This window comes from Accipiter gentilis, chromosome 3, assembly GCF_929443795.1.
Source record: "Accipiter gentilis chromosome 3, bAccGen1.1, whole genome shotgun sequence".
NCBI classification, from domain to species: Eukaryota; Metazoa; Chordata; class Aves; order Accipitriformes; family Accipitridae; genus Astur; species Astur gentilis.
Window position 1 is genome coordinate 39,437,245 of NC_064882.1, and position 19,103 is coordinate 39,456,347.

The window sequence follows — 19,103 nt, forward strand, 5'->3', positions numbered from 1 at the left end:
AGTTACATAAATCATACTGAAGTTTAATTGTTTAGATTCTTGATAGCTCCAGTATAACACAGGGAAGATTTTATTTTTTTTAAATTGACTCTGATCTCTTTACTTTGAAGAATAAGATATTTTAGAGAGTTCAGACTTCTAGTATATTTTTTCCTAGCTTATTTTTTATAGATTGAGTTTTATGGCTGCACAAGAAAATTAAAATATATAAAATGTCACCAAACATATAGTTAAGAGTACTGAACTTGAAAGCTCAGAAATACAGCACTCAGACATGGTGTACCTCTATATAAAATACATTAGTGCTGTACTTCTGTATTTATAGGATATAGAAGTTAAATAATTCTCCAAATTTCACCCTAAAATTCAATCTAAAATAAGGAATTGAACCTTCCACAAGAGATAAAATTTAACTTAAAAAAAAAATCTGCAGAAATGGTAAATGGTTAAATATTATTTTTTTTAATGTAGAAATGCCAGTATTATGTAACAGAATATAAAGCCTGTGATTTTTTTTTTCCTATATAACAATTCTAACATGGAAAATAAAGCTGTAGGGTTTCAAATTTACCTTACAGCACTGGTAAAAAGAACAATGGAGTCCCTTCAGCAAACGACAGCCTTCGAAGTGCCACTAAAGGTAGGGACAATTCTAGATTTCCATTACCATCTCAGGCATGCTGAGTTTTGTATGTTATTGTCATCATATTAAGAATCTAGAGACAACTATTTTGCCTTTCACTTCAACAGTTTCACTTTCATATTTCGTGTAATTGCTTTTTTAAATTACTATAAAAAAAGGAAAATAACTGAAAGAAACTCAACCTCCATTTTGGAAAGTGTGATTGTCATCTACTCTTTGTCTTAGCAATGTAGTATGGTAATTTCAAAATCTATTTCATTCATTGCCATGGAATTTCTCTTGGGTGTGGTAGAGTGAGAAATATGTGCCTTTAATAGGCTTTCTAAATGTGCCAGGCATTCATTACTGCTGAAAAATTATTGCAAAAGATCTTTCTTCAGTAATTTTCACTTAGAAAATTGGTCTTTTTAACATTTTCATGTGGATGTCTAACACATAAAGCAGACAAAATCATTGGTCACTGTTTAAAGTATAGGACATCATCTAATGGAACAACATCTGTAAAAACTGAATAGCTAGATAGCTACACAGCTGTTGTATCTACCTATGTATTGGACCTAATTGTAATTATTTTATAAAATAATTATATTTTTCTCTCTACAAGATGGGTACCCTTCATCCTAGCCTACCGCTCAGCTTTTGTTGCTTAATAAAGGACTACAGTTCCTGGGAATCCCTAAACTTACTAAGTCAGCAACAGTCCAAGGGTTTCCTGTTTTCTAAGGAATGGAGTACTTGGTGTTTCTAGATCACTCATTCAGCAGTATTACTGAACAAGATTTGGGGACAGAAAAAGTTTATTCTATTTATTTCAGAGATGGTTACAACATACAGACTTGCACTAATGGAAATGGTTGGACAAGAAAACTACTGGATAAGTTCTAGCTTATATTTCTTCCTCCAGATCTTCTCTATTTCATCATCTCAGCCACTTTGTGAGGCTTTCTCTGGAGGTCTTGCAGTTACATATTTCTGGGTCCTTACAAAGCCCATCTTTCCCACAAAAGCTGAGAGAGGATGAGGAGGTGTGTCTGAGATCTAAATTACTCTTTCTCCTTCCCACACTGGAATCCCCCCCTCTCTGTTCACTTAACCCTTGTAAAAACTTGCACTCCTGTTTCCCAGATTTGGTCAAGTGAGACCTTTTGGCCATACTGGGATTATACATTTCTTGCACTGACACTCCCAAGCTTTATAAACTGCATTTCTATAGGTTGCTTACATTGTAAGCAATGTTACTTTGCATTGTACACCTGTGCTTGCCTAGCTTCTTCTGTTACAAATTCCTTGAAAAATGAACCAAGACTGTTTTTCAAGGTATACTACATCTAAATATTTTTAATGACAGTATTAGACACCTGGCACTTATGCTGCTGTAAGGTTATTAAAATAATCAAATGTGGTGTTACAGATGGTATATAAAGAGAATAGCAACACCATAGTCCTTCCTTGATAGTTTTAGGAGACTGTTTTTGGTCACTTTGTCGAGACAACATCGTTCATACTTTGCCTGAGGAAGTCATTGCCATGAAAATTTAATAGGTTTCTTAGAAAGAAAAATGTTTACATGGTTAATGAGAGTGTTCATAGTTACATGGGCAGAATATCGTTTTAGTGTTATATATTTCACACTAACCGTTAACTGGCAGAAGGTTTTAATGTCCTTTGGACAAAATGGGACACACCATCTTAGAACACAGTTTCTTTCACCTTAGCCTAAGGTGTCTAGTATCACACACTGACAAATTCATCTCGATGCATTAGCAAATGGATTCAATATGTCATTCCTATGAGAATAGTAATTCTCTGTTAAACGACAACTACATTTTAATAGCTGAAAAGAAACACATTCTTGGCCTATAGGTAGTTGTCTGGGGTTTTCAAAGATTAGGGCGTTTTAATAGGCAGTAGAAGTATTGGGAGACACATGTTTTATTACCCTTGTTTTGGTCTCCTTTTTCTGAGCAAATTACTGTAGAAGTCATGACATACTTTTACTCCTGCTGCACATTCGACTACATGCGTCATGAAGATACTTCATCTTCCTCTGAAGAATCACGAATGGATCACTGGCAGGGGCCAGATAGAAAACATAAAGTATCAACAGCTTGATCTCAGCAAAGAAATTGAGAGTGATCTCTTAAAAAAAACCTATTTTTGTTCATGTTGTTTACCCTTCTATACAGTAAGAATATGTCTTTTAGGATTAGGGATGTTGAAGATAAAAAGATTTTTGTGAAATGCTCCTGCTCTCCTTCAGTACACGTACTTCAACAAAATATGTATTATGTGGTCTGTTAATATGAATATTATTTTTTAATACGGAGGAAAAATGTCACTAAAGTAGAGCACACATACAGTCTTAATAGGGAGAGACTTCTTTTTCTTCTTTGAGGAAAAGGATGCTTTATCTTTGAAGTAGCTTCTTTTCCAAAATATAGTCCTTGCAAATGAGGCAGCTTTCATGTCAGAAAATCTACTGTGTAATAGAGCACCAGTAACTGCAAAATAAACTGAAATAAAACCAAAGCAACAACAAAAATACCCTAGAATTGGAAAAGTGGATGGTAAAAACCACCTAGTATCTTTATGCATTGCTGACAAATTGCTGATTATAAACACTCTGATTTTGTAGCTCTTTTGAAAAGCGTAATAAGATGAATTTTCCTTTAGCATATTCTTTGCAATTCAGTAACGTGTATTTGCAATTTCAAAACTGAAAGTTAGTCTTAAGGTATTTTAATCAAAATTGTAGTGATAATTAAGTATTAATAGACATAAAGAACATTTCATATTGGATAGGCATTTAATCTAGAGCAGTGTCAACATCCAAGGGGAAAAGCAAAAATAGTAATCTTGCTATGTGTGATGTGTTTGTTTGTTTAATTTTTTATATTTTTTTTTTCTGACAGGTTCCCTTGAAAGTGATTCTTACCACTGGGAAATCATGGGGGTGTATGACAGAATTGCAGGAGATGTAAAGCAGTCATCGGGGATGTTATTCAGTACCCATACACCTCATTGGCCTATGCTGATTCCTCACTGAATCACTAGGCAACAGCGCTGCTGGATCTTTCATAAGCACCTAATACTCTGCATGTGAATTTTTTTACTTCATTTTGTCTGTAGCCCTAGGCAACAGCAGTGAGATAAAACTGGTTTTTACCAGTTCATTGTGTTTCCTTTAGCCAAGGTAACCAGCAGGGAGCTGCTTTTGTTCAGAGCTAAATTACTACATGTAAGAAATGAAGCAAGACAATATTAACCCTTTGGGAACATGACAAATAAGTTTAAGTTAGATGGATGTTTAAACTTTAATGTTAAATATTTTGTGAAGTGTCTATGTAAAAATACTTCTAATCTGGCACTATTTGAACTGTATCAGCAAGGGCCAAACTGTTGTGTTCAGCTTATTTTATATTTTGTGAGTAGAAGGCAGCTGCTTGGTTTGCATCACGCATTAAATGTCATGTTCCACAGACTTAGAAAAAGAGTTCTTTGGAAATGAAGAATCTCCACCTTAATTTATATTTAGGATTTTGGAGCAAAATAGGTAAACAAAACTGGATGCCTAAATGCATTAAAAATAACCAGATTGTTTTCAATTCAATTAGTTTCAAACTCAGTTTGTACACTGTAGCGTTAGCATACTTTAAAGGAAGTATTATAGTCTTGCCTGATCTATTATTTTTATTACTGATGTAATGCTAAATATTGTTTAGATAAATTTTAGGATTCAGCCTTATACTTTTTAGGATTCAGGCTTCTACTTTAATATTTGGATTTGTTATTGATATTTTGGTTTTCTGTAGAGTTTATTGTTTCATAACATTACTGGTTGCTGAATTCTGCCTCCGTGCTTGTGGAATATGAAACTGTCCTCAAAGTCTACTAATTATTTAGAAGTCAAGCACAAAACTTTCAAGAGGCATTCAGTATCTTTCAGCATTAGACCTCAATTGATAGAAGTAATATAATTTGAGTTTTAAAAGTGTATAGTTACAAATTTTGCAGCAGTTTTAATTTGTATCATTAAACAGTTCTGCATTGTGCTTGAAGGCATTAAACATTGTTTTCTTATGTTGCATATTAATCATATGTAACCTGTCAGCTGAAGTGAGTCAGTCGTTTCTAAAAATTGATTCTTGTAGTTATAAAATTAGCAGTGGTCATGTAAGCAAAGTCAGAACCTTCTACATATCAATTGGGGGTCGGCTCTTTGGTTGGAGGAGAGTCCAGCCTGCACCAGGTCATGCAAGCAGAGGATCTGATTCAACCTTTCCGGCAGAGAAGAGGTTACATTAATTTTCTTCTGCTTTTTGCCATTTTCAAGCCTTCTGTGTTTGCAATGGCACTGAATAAGTGTGAAATGTTCTACTTTCTCATCTGTTTCTCTCCTCTTGAAGACCTACTGTTTTCACAAGGCCTGTACTAATTAATCCTTGCTTCTCTAAGGCTACATTGCTAACCTTACTACTATAGGAAAGAAGTCAACATTTTTTGTATGTTTCCCAACTGATTTCCACCTCGTGTACATTTCTTAGGATGCATGCTTTTAAACTAGATAGATAGCGTATTTTTTCAAGTCCTGAGCAATACTAGGCATACTTTTCAGCCTAACAAAAAACAAGTACACACTTAACATAAAGAATCTCGATCCTGTTCTGAGTTGACATCTGTTCAAATATGAAGCTGCAGAAGAGCAGAAGTCACCATACAGAACAAATTTTCAAACACAGCCCTTCACAAAAGACTGTCAGTCACAGTTCCCCAGACACATGCACTTTGTATAGGTTGTCGTACAGTGGGCAAAGTCAGTATTTTGTTCTGCTTGTGTCACAGAGAAGGACTGTGAGCTCCTCTGGGCCCCAGGTTTGCCCCTTCTGGTTTTACAACTTTTCTTCCTGGTTTTAAATTTCCAAAGAGTCAGCTAACAAAAGGAAGAGATCCAAGCAGTAAGAGCACCACTTTATCACACATGTCTGAGGGCTCATTCTGCATACACTGGTGTGACGGCAAAAGGCAAACTGGCATAATTTTGGAGGATTGTTGATGACCAAGACCTCAAGACTTGGCGCAGTTTGTGTCCCCACAATTTGCAGGATGCATACCATGAACTCACGATATCTTTCTAGTGCTCCAGATTCTCCAGTAAAGAAACTGTTTTCTTCTAATTGGAGCCTGTGAGTGAATTAACATATATAGATTTATGGCATAGCTAGGTGGAGACCAGAGCTCTTTGATGTACGTGCAACCAGTGTCTGCTGTACTGTGAACTGCAAATACTGGGATGTGTTCTCCAATCGTTTGGCTCTGTTCTCTTTGGATAGCCAGGTATCTAGTCTTCACTATCTGCCCTGTGCTACTGCTTTAAGATATAGATTTTGTGGATTATTAGATTTCTCAGACCTCACTGAAGTGCTTTGGCTTCAAAGTTCCTCAGTTTTTAACTCATAAGATCACAGATATTGAGAAGAGTGCTGAGTGTTTGGGACAATTTCTTTTACTTTGCAATCCATTCCCACTGCCTTCCATCCTATAGGGCAACCCAGATTTTGGAAACAGTTGTATTTTTCAAATTGTGGAATTGCAGAACTATGTATCTCTTTAGCATGGCAGTAATCTCCTTGAACAAGCTGCTTGGGATGATAGGGTAGCGTTTGCAATTCATTTCCCAATAAGGTCCTCTGGACAAGGCGTCAGTTTTAGCACACTTGTCTGCTGATCTGTGTATAACTATAAAATCACGGCAGTGCAGTTTTTCCAAACCCTAGGCAAGCTACCCCACAGCATGCCTGAATGTAAAGAGCCATTATAGGGAAGCAAGGCCAGTCCTGACCACAAACTTCCTCCCAAATAAATACAGGTGAAAATATTCTGTATTTGATGACTGCCAGGAATTACTTTTGGGTGGCACAATAATTTCACACCAGAGAACTCAAGACCCTTACTATAATAAATGACCACCTTTTCAGGTTATTTTGGTTCTGTGTGAAAGGGACTGTAAAACATGGGTAGGCTGGAGCAGGAGCAATCATAGGAGCCCTTTTCAATCCTTAAAACTCTCAATTTGATCTCTGAAATTATTCCCTTTTTCTCACAATCTATGAAGAGGTACGGGAGAGCAAGAAACAACACTTATGTTTGAAGTGCAGAACCCTACAAAAGTACTGATCAATGAGTGTGGGAGATCACAGAATAGATGGGGAGAGGGGAATAGCTGGCTCTGCTTAGCTTCAGTTATCTTTTGTGGGCAGAAATTTCATTAATTGATTCCCTGAACACAGTAATAACCCCTTTTGAACCAATTTGTGTCTTTGGGTTTAACTTCAGTTGTGTCTTGTAAATCTTTTTGTTTGCCGTGTGGAGTGGTGGGGAAGGAACGCTATTTGAAAACAGTTTAACTCAAAATGTCTGTGAGAAATGGAACAGCACAGCTATTTGCTGGCATTAGCATGGGCATAGCATGGCCAATACATATCTGCTCAGGACTTGAATCTTCTAATGTCCACATAACACTGGGGAATGGCAGGACTATGATCTTGAATGTTGGTCCAACTTGATAATAACCATAGTTCAAAAACTGGTCTCAGATTTTATGTAAGCAAGACATTTTGAATGGGGGGGGGGGGGGGAAACCCTCTCAGTTTTTGAAAACTGAGAGTAGATTAAGAGAATGAATCTGCTAGAGCATCCAGGACATCATTTGGTTTTGGTAATGGTTAAGAAAAAGCTCTTAAAAGTAAACTCATTTCATTTTCGGGAGTCAACAGAACCTGTTCATCTTATTTTCTCATTTAATCCGATTTGAAAAGGAGGCCAAAGAATGGGTGGGAGGTTGTATTATGCCTTTCTGATATACTTCCTCAATGGCCTAAAACACCTCTTCTTGCTTCGCCATTAGAAGATCAGACTGGATTAATCTGTGAGTAACCTGGTCTTGACCTCATAGCTCACCCTACTTTGAGCAGGAGGTTGGACTAGAGACCTCCTGAGGTCCCATCCAACCTGAATTTTCCTATGATCCTATGTCATTCTTCAGGTGGACAACAGCAGTCATCTGGTTGAAAGACAAAACCAGAAATTCCCTTCAAATATTCTGCTGTACCTCATTAAAGTATACAGTGCTGTACCAGAAGAAGCCCCAGAAATGTTTTGGGATTTCATTCCTCCTTCCCACCTGTGTTGCCTCATTCTGTGCCAGCATTTACTATATTCCCTGGCTCATGGGCTCTCTTTTGGCTGGCATACTTCCTTTTGGTATTAGCAGGTTGTCAGAAACATTCAGGGAGTGGAAAGGAATCGGTTCTTATTTCTGCCATTCTGCAATAGTTTTAGTAGGCAGGGTGTCTCTGGGATTTAAAATAAGTTCAATCATGTCCTATCTTTGCCTTCCTGGGAAACTTCCCCAGCCCGATCAGTTCATCTCTACTTAAAACGGTGGCCTACAATCAGCTGGTTCTCTTGAGACATCTTTGAAGGGCACTTCTACCACCCATTTTTGTAAGACCCTCTCCTGTTATCAAGTGTGTCTTTATTATCCACTGTAAGTCCAGGCAGTTTGTTATCCTCTCTGCTTGGATTTTGAATTCTGGAGGTCCAACTTCCAGCCAACGTGTACACATTTTTGGTGCATTTTTACAAGTCACCTTCTCCATTCAAGGCTAATTATTTGGATAATTTTTAGATTCTTTCTTCCTCAGCTTTTGCTACCTACGCTGATAATTTAATCCATTGCCAACCTTTCCCCTGCATTTCATAGATACCGTTATTATGGGCAGTAAAACTCTCACTATTAATTGTTCACAAGGTAAAATGGCATTTAGCATGGCATTTATGGCATTTTGGAGACTATTTTCTGGCTAAATCTATTTTCACTGTAGTTGTTCATTTCATGATCCATTTTTTCATGGTATCAAAAATTGACTGTAGAAATTCTCCCTTCCCCCCCCCCCCCCCCCCTTCATTTTTTGGCAGATTCATCTGCTGTGTGTGCACTGAATTTCTCTCACTTCTAATTATTCAAGAGTGTCATGCATCAGATTACAATCCCATTTTCCAATTTGTGTGTTAAGTGGAGAACTATACTTGTAGGCTCCTGAGAATCAACCTCCATCCTCCCCACAAGTGGCTGCTGCCTGTTACACTGCATTTCTGTACAGAATTGGCTGAGGCAAAATTAAATATTTCCCTGGATTACCTTGGCCTTTTTGCACTGATCCATTAGTCCACATGCAGCCGAGTCCAGAAATTAGTTAATTGCTAATTTATCCTAAATAGCTGGTTGGTATCTGGTTAGGTGAAGAAGACAAGTCTCCTCAGGACTTCTGCCGGAAATTTTTTTTTGTTCTCATTTAAACTCTAAGCTGTGCCCCAAAGCTGGCTCAGACTGATGATTGACTCCCAACTGCATGTGAAGGACACCTATAAGAACTTCATTTCTTCACAGTGAATAAATTCTGCAGCAGTTTGAAAGCTGGGCCACCCTCCTCGCCTGCCAGCAATCCCCATCTCTGTTTATCTTCCCATCCATTCAGCTGAACTGTGATGTTAAATTAAATAAGCTTCCCAGGGAGGTTTTCCTTTAAATATAATGAGCTTTTGTAACACATGAGCTGGGAGAAGTCAACATCTTCCCTCAGAGCCTCTGTGGGTCACAGATGAGGTTAAAAAAGTGTTGTAAATGTTGGGGTCTAGTCAAATTCTCTGGCCATGTTGTGCTGCTTCTGATACTACGGCTTGTGATACAATTGATTTTTCTTTTGGACCTGAATTTTTTTTACTCCTTTCATTTCTTCTCATATGTGACTTAAACCTTAACCTTCTCCTGGCATTCTGCATATCCCTTAACACCTTCCATTCCCCAGTAATCAGGTTGGTTGTCCCCTCTTTAATTCATCTTACCCCTCCAGTCTGGGCCATTCATTGTTCAGACATTTATAATTGAGCAATAAACCAAAATATTTTTCTGATAATGAGTCATCTCTTTCTTTTCTGGGAAGCTTCTGAGTCTTGTTTATATTGCTTTTATAGAATTTAAATCTTCTTTTAAATCCTTCTGGCCAGCAGGCTTATAATTCAAAAGGATTTTAACACAGTGGAATAATAGTATAAAATGAATAAAAAGAAGCGATTCAGTGAGGATGAGTGCAAAACATCACACATAAGCGAAACCAGTTAGCTACCCAAATGTAGGCAACGTATTTCCCAAAATGTAGGGAACAGATAGTTAGGTATCAATTTCAGGAAAAGGTCTGGAGATTTGCAGGTGTTTGCACAGTGATCAAGAATAGTATAATCAATCCTTCCACTCGCTTCAGCCCCAACAAGGGCTCAGTTGAATGCTCTGCCCAATTTTCAGAACTGCATTTCAGAAAAGATGTGGAGCAACAGGAATCCTTAGGAGAGCAACAAGAACGAGCAGATCTATAGACAATATCACCTGTGAGGAAAGACTGAAAGAATTTAAGTCATTTAACCTTGAGAAGACTGAGAAGAGATCTAAAAGCAATCATCCAGTATGAAATGGGCTGTCATAAAGATGGTAATAAACTGCTCTATAGGTCCCCTGGAGATAGAATGAGAAGATAGGGGCTTAAATTTCAGCAAGGTATAACAAGGGAAGATGTTAAGCAAGCCTTTCTAAAGAATGCTGGTGATAATTAAGCATTTGAATGGACTCGAACAGAACTTTTGGATCTTTATTACTATACACTGCTAGAACAGGATAGACAAACATGTGTCACAATATACTTCTTTTTAGTTGATCCTGCTTCAGGACAGAGAGAGTAGCTGAGCAGCTGTCGTGGTTTAACCCCAGCCAGCAGCTCAGCCCCACACAGCCGATCCCTCGCTCCTCCCCGGTGGGATGGGGGAGAGAGTTGGAAGGGTAGAAATGAGGAAACTCATGGGCTGAGATGAAGGCAGTTTCATAGGTAAAGCAAAAGCCACACACGCAAGCAAAGCAAACCAAGGAATTCATTCACCACTTCCCATGGCAGGCAGGTGTTCAGCCATCTCCAGGAAAGCAGGGCTCCATCACGCCTAACGGTGACTTGGGAAGACAAACGCCATCACTCCAAATGTCCCCCCTTTCCTTCTTCTTCCTGCCCAGCTGTATACGCTGATCATGACGTCTTATGGTCTGGAATATCCTTTTGGTCAGCTGGGGTCAGCTGTCCCAGCTGTGTCCCCTCCTAACTTCTTGTGCACCCCCAGCCTACTCACTGGTGGGGTGGGGTGAGGAGCAGAAAAGGCCTTGACTCTGCGTAAGGACTGCTCAGCAGTAACGAAAACATCTCTAGATTGTCAACACTGTTTTCAGCACAAATCCAAAACACAGCCCCATAACAGCTGCTATACAGAAAATTAACTCTATTCCAGCCAAAACCAGCACAGCAACCCATTAGGATCCTTTCCAACTCTAGTTCTGGCTTCTGGAGTTAAGGCCTTGAGAACAGCACATGTAGGATCAGAAAAGGTGTCATTGACTCTTCAATGACATCAGCAAATCAGACCCTCAGTTGACATTAATGCAAAATGATGGTGCTTCCAGCACCACGTACGTTACTAGATCTGGACAGGCTCTGTACTAAGTAAAAAGAAGGAAAGCTCCCTGCCATACCCATCTTTCAAGTTGGCCTTGCTTTCAGCTGGGAATTGGAGATGGTGACCATCAGAGACCCTTACCAACCTCAATTATTCTGTGAGTCTAAGTAGCTGCCAGTAGCAGATCAGAAGCACCCTGCTTTCCTGCTGAGTTATTTCCAGCTAGAAACCCACCCGGTCCAGCTCTGCAGTCTACTTGGACGGCAGTGTCACGTTCTAATTTGCATCAGGGAAAGAGTCTATAATGATATTTTTTAATCACTGGGGTTTTACTGGGGTGGAGGATCTGGAATTTTCTGATGGAGTCTGTCTCAACTAGTGCAGATGGATTTTTCTTCATACTGAAAAAAAATGGATAAAGGTTTTCTTCTGACCCACCATTGATCTTTAGAGTATCTTATTTTTTGATCAAGCAAAAAATAGTAGTGTTCAAGCTCTCCAGGCCTCTCTTTGTTGTTTCCCTTTCTTCCTGCACATCTCCTTAGATGCCAGTGACTGTTCATTACCAGTTCCTTATGGATAGCATGTTATAGGAATGACTGCGGCAACGTGTTGCTGAGCAAGCTTTATTGGAAACTTGGAAATGGGGCACATCTCGATCAAAAAGCTCTTGGACAGGATGGGTGGTCACTGGCTGAGGGCTGGTGACAGCAGTCCCCTCCACAAGTGTCAGGGAGGCATCTTCAGCCAGGTAAGGTGAAACTCCCAGGGACACCGGCACTGAAAACTCCTATCTCTGACTTTGTATGTGACTTGCTGTTCAGCGGGTCGAGGTTTTGACACGTTCCCTTACCCAGTGTCACCCCCTTCATATGTAACATGGTAAACCATATGATTGTTTAAACATGGCAAAGTACAAATTAGGGTCTTTTCCCTAGAAACAAATTACAAGGTCAGTAAGTCATAAAGACAGAAAACACTATTCCCAGGTTGGTTTGCAGACAGCTTCTTAAGACTGGGCAGGATATTTGTGATCATCAGTCTTCCATTAGAAATTTCTGGGTTTCTTTCAAGTTGGGCAACACCTAAAGTTCTTAAAATATTATTTCCATGTATCCTAATATGTTTAAGGTACATGATTATGACTTTAGAGATTGCCCCCCCCCCCCCCCCCCCCCGCTTCAATTTTGAGAAAAAAACATGCCTCTGCAACCTGCAAGCTCAAATCACAAAATGGGCATAAAGGCTCATAGTACCAAATACAACGCGTGGTGCAGCTAGTAGAACTCATAACATCACTGTGAGGCATCCACATGTCGATTTTTTTTCTCTCGCTTCTCACTGAACTTTTTCTGCCTGAAGACTCTATTCAGAACCATTGCTGTCACTTCATTTGGGAGCGTGGAAATAGCAAAACTACACTCCTGTGACTTATTCAAAGGGGAGCATGAGGATGGGTCCTTTGAAAGCCATCAGGACCTGACAGGCACAATCTGAAATGTATTAGCTTTTGCTTCCTCTGTATGCAATACAGTGCACCTTACGCTTCTAGTTGGCCATAAACTGCATTTGTGTATCCCACCCCAGACGCAGCACTCCATTTCCCGCTCATGCATTTGGTGCGTCCATCCTTGCCAGGCAGGGAGCTATTCCAGTTTGTAAATGACCTACTGAACTGGGCAATTTATCTTTGCTTATCTTAAGTCCAGCTTGGGTCAAATGAACTACTGACCCCTCTTTTTATCAGCTGTTAATATCAGGATTACTGAGCATTACTCAGCCTGGCAGGAATAGCAAGAACTGGCAGGCTGTTAGTGTCACGTAACATTTTTAGGATCAGATGTATACTTAACACTCCATAAAATGCCTAAGACCTATCCTGTGTTTGCCAGCCCTCTGAATACCTAAGTAGCCTGCACAAAAAACCTGTGCACAGGGAAGTGTGATTGATTCTGCCCCTCTGGAATTTAAGTGCCGCCTTCTGGGATTCACCTACTTACAACTGATATTCATGGCTTTTCGTTCTAACACTGAGGAGGCAGTTCCTTCATTCAAAAGGCAGCCAGAGCAATGGATGTTACTGCTTCTGTCCTTTTATCTACAAAGTGTAGGAAACATTTCTCCCTGAAAGGCTTTCAACATCCATCATCCACGGGAATGCATGAACCACCAGATTACAAAATGTTCTGCCGAGGAGCTTTCTGTGCACCCTCTTGGGGCTGGCCACTGTGTATGAACTAATCAGTATTCGCTCTGCCAGAGAGAGAGCTCAAAAAAAAAAAAAAAAAAGAAAAAAGAAAAAAGCAAGACTGTCCAGCCTCCAAGTTACCATACCCCACAGAGGAGACTCTCTCTCCAGTTCCCAATCTGGGGAATGCTTCATGGTTTTAAACATGTCATTGTATGTAAATCAGAATTAACTCTCCGTTGTGTAATTGCCCATAAGTACAAACCAGTGAAATGCATGTCTTTCTTTTGCCCTTGAGCTAGAAGGCTTTTTCCTTTTAACATCACTCCTGCATTATGCATCCTCCATGTCCTCCTTCTTCGTGCTCCACACTAATGGTACAGAGACAGGGCTGCACTTTCTTGTCCCTGCTTTCCCTCCATCATCTTCTGACTCAAGAGTGAGCGTTTAAGCTATTTTTGTGTGATCTCTTGGCCTTACAACTCATTTCTAGTTTCCTTATATTTCAGTTCTTTCAATAAATTATCTTAGCCGTAGGTGTTATTCACTCCCCATCCCACTCTAACTCCTGCTCTTTTTTGCTCATTGATACTTCTGTACCTAACAGTTGCCAATGATGTTTTTTTATTTCTTAGCCCAAGGACATTCTTTCCCCAGCAACAGCAAAGTCTCTTTTTACACTTGGGTTTTTTTCCAAATCTGCCAGCTTAAAGTATTGTCCTGTTTGTGATGCAGTTAAACACATTAGTAATAGTGAGGAAACTGTGGAATTGAAATCCTTTTACTGCCTACATGAACCTCACATTGTAGACTGTTTAATCTCCAGATACTTCCTTTCCCTGCCTTGAAGAAATGGGGAAGCCATGTTGCCTGGTTCATAAAGCTGTTGGACTAAAAGTCAGTTTTGAAAACCCTTCTTGATACGCAACTGAAAAATGTGGGTTCCCTTCCCCAAAGACTAGTGATATGAGAGAATTCAGCCGGTAAAACAGAGGCTAAAGGAAACCTGCATGGAAAAGACTCAACTCAGAAAGCATGAAGATGCTTAAATTTTTGCTTCCCACAATTAAGCAACAGAAAGGTTTTGCACCCTTTGGTACTGATAACTTTGAACTTGGACATCAGCGCAGGGATCCAACGTCTCAAGCCTGCTTTGTAGCTTTAGCATCTGGAAGAGGTTTAGAGACGAGCCAGAATACACCATTTACAGCAGTCCTCTCAGCGTGTATCTTGAAGCGCATCACAATTTCTTGCCTGAAGTTGTTTGAAATTTCATCTCAGCCATCAGGTCTGTAGACCACTACTTTTCCAGACTTCTTACCGCTTACAGGCCAAGGCATTCCTCCTCACAGTGTACATTGGGATAGATCTTGGGTTTTGCTTACAGAGAACTGACATTTTCAGATCAGTTCCTTGTGGAAAGATTGAGTGGTCCTCTTGCTCCATCGGTGTATGGCACAGGAATGTGAAAATGCAGCCCCTGGCAGTGATGGTAGTCAGGACACAAGCATGAAGCTATTACCAAGGCAGGCTGTATCATATAGATTTTATGGGAAATGATCTTAAATTTCTTGTTTTCCTTAGACTCTGACATGCCTCATGTCTGTAGTCTGTTTTGGAGGCACTTGCACTGACTGTGACCTTTGACGGTCCACCCCAAAAGACTCCAGTGCCAGAGCCAAACAGATTCTTCATCTGTTTGTAAACTAAAAGTGAGGGCTGGAAATTGAACCAACCCATCTGGAGACCTGGACTTGTAATAATGTAGGTAGAAGTCATAAATAGGTTTTATTAGACTGAGCAGGATAGACAAAATGCTTGGCATTTACAAGTTAAATGTCTAACCCTGGTAGCACTCCCAGAAATAATAATTAAGTAGGAACTAAATGCCTTTATTTAATTAAAGCATTTTACCAGGAAAATAACACTGATAGGTATCTCACTTCCAAGAACTTCATGTCCCAGTTAAACTAACCAAAAAGTTACTATATTGAATTTCAGCAAGTGCTTCCATGCTCGTAACAAGAATTCATTCTCCGTGCAGTGTCGGTAGCTCAGAGGTGTTGCAACAGCAGCGAGCCCAGCGTGGGCTGCAAAAGCCATTCGTGAAGGTAAGTACTCCAGTAAAGGTCCTGTAGGCAGCTCTGCACCATGTTACTTCCCTGCTGTAACACCTCCTTTGGATTCCTAGACCCCGAGGAATCCTTGAAAGCCTCACTCCATGGGTATTCCTGAAGGGAATTCCTGGAGGGAAGGGCGGCAAAGATACTCTGGCCCATCTCTTACAATGGATGCCGTTGGCAGAGTTAACCTCACCATGTGTCAGGGAACTGCACGCTGAAGACTGCACTGCAGCTACAATCCCACTGGTTTACAGCATCTTGTTCAGAGCTAGATGCACTAGAGTGAAAGTGGCTTGAACTTGCCTTCATCAGCTCTACAACATGTAAATCATGCGACCTTTATTAAACTCATTAGCGGTAAAGTGAATGTAAACAGATGTGTGTAACATTCTCTAATTTAGTGGAAGGGGAAAAAAGAAACAATCATCTTGAACATTGTTCCTTACCTTGACCTCATTCTTCACCTAACCCAAATTTTATACAATAATATACAACACTACAAGCAATAGCTCTGCGGCCTCTGGCCAGTCACCCGACCGCTTGCAGAATGAGCTTTATAGCCTGCAAATAAACACGTAGTTGTTTACATACGAGGAGTGTTAGGCTATAGCACATTGATGAAAAAATATTTCTTCAGTTTAATCATACAGCTTTCACAAATAGTTTCTAAGAATGAGTTTTAGCGTACAGGAAGGAAAATAAGACAGACTTAGATATATTATTCTATATTAACACGCTCAATGTATGTTAAATTCACAGCTCTTACAGATCTGACATGGCCTTTTGTAGGGCCTGAGCTTCTGTGCTGTTTTCCCTTAAGACTTCTTTACAAATGCAAAAAATACTGAAAATCTTTGTGGAAGCTCTGGTGACAAATCCTTTGACACTGTGACAGGATGAAGGAACAAACCATCTCAATGAATAATTTTGCAGTTTTTTAGCATATTGAAGTGTTTTGATTAATTTTGCTTAAGTGAATGACAAAGGAACTGTTTTATCATGTACCCTGCTCATTTCACTATTATTTGTCCTATTGAAATCTATCTTTATTTTTAATTATGCATCGGCAGGGCACATTCCTAGGGCCAGAGATGTCATGACACTAATATTAATTAAAAGGCTACTGTAGATAATCATGTGATTGAACTGTGCTTCTCAGATGTTCAGAGTCTAGGAAGACAAACAATCCCTTAGGGGGAAAAGATATTTATTTTTTAGACTACATGACTTGCAAGTGCTCAAGCTATCTGTTTGACTTCCTCATATTTGCTATGCAAACACAACATATAATAAACCTAAATGACTCAGCATGAGAGTAAAGAAGACAACAATATTGCTTGCCTCTTCAGCTTATTAGCTCTCCCAAAGCAATGCACACAATCTGGTTGGGCTCACTTCAAGTCATCTAAACATAGGGTGTCTCAAATGATACTAGATCCTTATGTTTAGCCAGCTGAATCATGTCCTTTGTATTTCTGCATTACTATTCATATCAAAATCTATTGTGTTTCTGTTAGAATGCGACTGAAAAACTAGCATCTGCCTTCACTAAATGCAGTATTTCTGCAAGTCACAGTGAGGGAATCTTGCCAGCATGCCCAAAATCTCAAATACTGGTTTTAAACACTGCATAGACCTGAAGCAGGAAGGGGAATTGCAGTCCTCCTCCCGATGGCCAGGCTGAAGGCGTTTGTATGTGATAATCATAGGTATGATCTGACATTTAGGAGGCTAATATTGCAAAGATAAGAAGTTCAGATCTAGCATCAGTGAAAAACACCTCAGCCTTGTGGAAATTTAATAGCATATCAAGGACATTTTTGCTGCAGTTTAATGTGCCTAAGTGCCAGCCATGCAAGTTTTTGCTGCCTGGGAACCAAAGTAGCACAACACCTACTGGAAATTGCTCACATTATTGCATTTGTAGAAATTAGTTTTCGGGGTGGGGGGCGGGGGGTGGTCCCTCTTTTTCTTTTTTTTTTGCAAGGCTTTTCATTTTTTCATTTGTTCACCCTTTTTTCAGCTCCCCACCCTTCCCAGGACACTGATGTCCCACTTAACATTATCTGAAATAGAATCTGATGAACAGAGCTAATTTTTTTCTTGTACGTATAACAAACACCTACATAACTTAATGGGAATGGAGGTAGTGGTAGGTTAGTATAATTTTCCCTGTCACTTGAACCCTATTCACCACCCTTCTCAACGCAAAAGGACTATCTCCGGTTGGGTTCTTTCTTACAGTGGACTCAGTGGAAGAGGTGGGTGTATAATATACATCTGTACATTCATACGAGAAAAAAATGGTAGCTTCGTTGTAGAAATACACATATTTTTATGAGTTGTTAGATTAACTGACATACATACACAGGCTAATAATAATGAAAAGCCTGTTTTAGGTCTTGTTCTTGCATTAGAGAATATTTTGAACAGAAAGCTAATATTTGCAATGTGAAGCAGAATCACATAAAATGTAATGTGGTGGGTTTTTTTTCTCTGTGGTTAACCTCAAAGTTATTTTAGGTGATATTTTGCTGGACATACTGCACTAAAATGAAAGGAAGAACTGCTTCTCTGTCATGCATTTGTTTCTGTGTATATTCATGATGGAATTTACTTACAGTATTAGCTGGAGAACGTTTGCCTTAGGGCCTTCACAGTGGCAGACATAATCCTGCTCCCCGAGCAAATGCCATGCATTCAGCTTTAAGAGGCTTGGCACAAAGTGTCCTGGTTTTGGTTCCTCTCACCCATCTTCTGAGCTGAAGCTGGAGCAAATTTAGCTATTTGTGCAGTTTTTACATGCAGCATGAGGTCATTTTTCAAGGCAGGGGGCTTTTGTCACACCAAAGCAGTCCAAACAGGACTAACTACAAGAACCTCTTGGATTGCTCAGCTCCTCTATATCCATGAAAAAAAAAAAAGAAAAAAAAAAGAAAATCCGTATTTGAGGAGAACATCCAATCCTAAATTCATTCTCTGCTGTGATCTCCTTGGGTTTGAAGGCTTGACCTTCCCCTTCTAATGACTGCAGTAGCTCTGACACCTCCCAGTCTTTAAGAGGAGGAGGAGGAGCTCATCACTGATGGGACATCAGAATGGATAGTTCTTCACCTTACATGCTAGGCAAAGGCCGAGAACAAGCATTTGTAAATGTTTGCTCATCCCTCCCTCAAACACTTTGATGCTGCTAGCGAGAACAGCCTTCCCTGGGACCCACCTGGTAGGTCCGGGTTCAGCACTGAACCTTCTTCCTCTTCCCCTTGGTGCTCTACCAAAATGTCTTCCTACTGTACAACTACTTAAAGGTTTTTTTAATGGTCCACTGGCTTCTGGCTTTTTCTTCTGTTCCTTGAAATGTTCCTAAAGATGACACAATCTGTAAGACTAAGTATCTACTTTTTAATTTGTTTTCTTAACCTTTTCACAAAGAGAGCACAAAAGATTAATCTTGGAAGCCCATCTCATCACACGACCATTCTCTCTTGTATTTGAGAAACAAGGTCTTTTCAGCTTAGAAGGCTGTAGGAGCTTCTTTTTTTTTTTACAGAAAAGCCCACCAGATGTAAACCAAAGTTGTCCCTAACCAACTGAATTGGAA

The 19,103-nt window shown here is 39.6% G+C and overlaps 1 protein-coding gene across 1 annotated transcript in view; it reads left to right on the forward strand.

Moving 5' to 3' along the window:
- The window catches only part of POLN (DNA polymerase nu), a 104,367-nt gene extending 100,646 nt beyond the window's left edge, over window positions 1-3,721 (forward strand). Inside the window, exons 23-24 of the mRNA XM_049835306.1 lie at window positions 579-640; window positions 3,556-3,721. Of these exons, the coding sequence (XP_049691263.1) occupies window positions 579-640; window positions 3,556-3,624 (131 nt within the window). The 3' untranslated portion in view covers window positions 3,625-3,721. The remainder of the gene's footprint in view (window positions 1-578; window positions 641-3,555) is intronic.
- The last annotated feature ends 15,382 nt before the right edge of the window (window positions 3,722-19,103 follow it).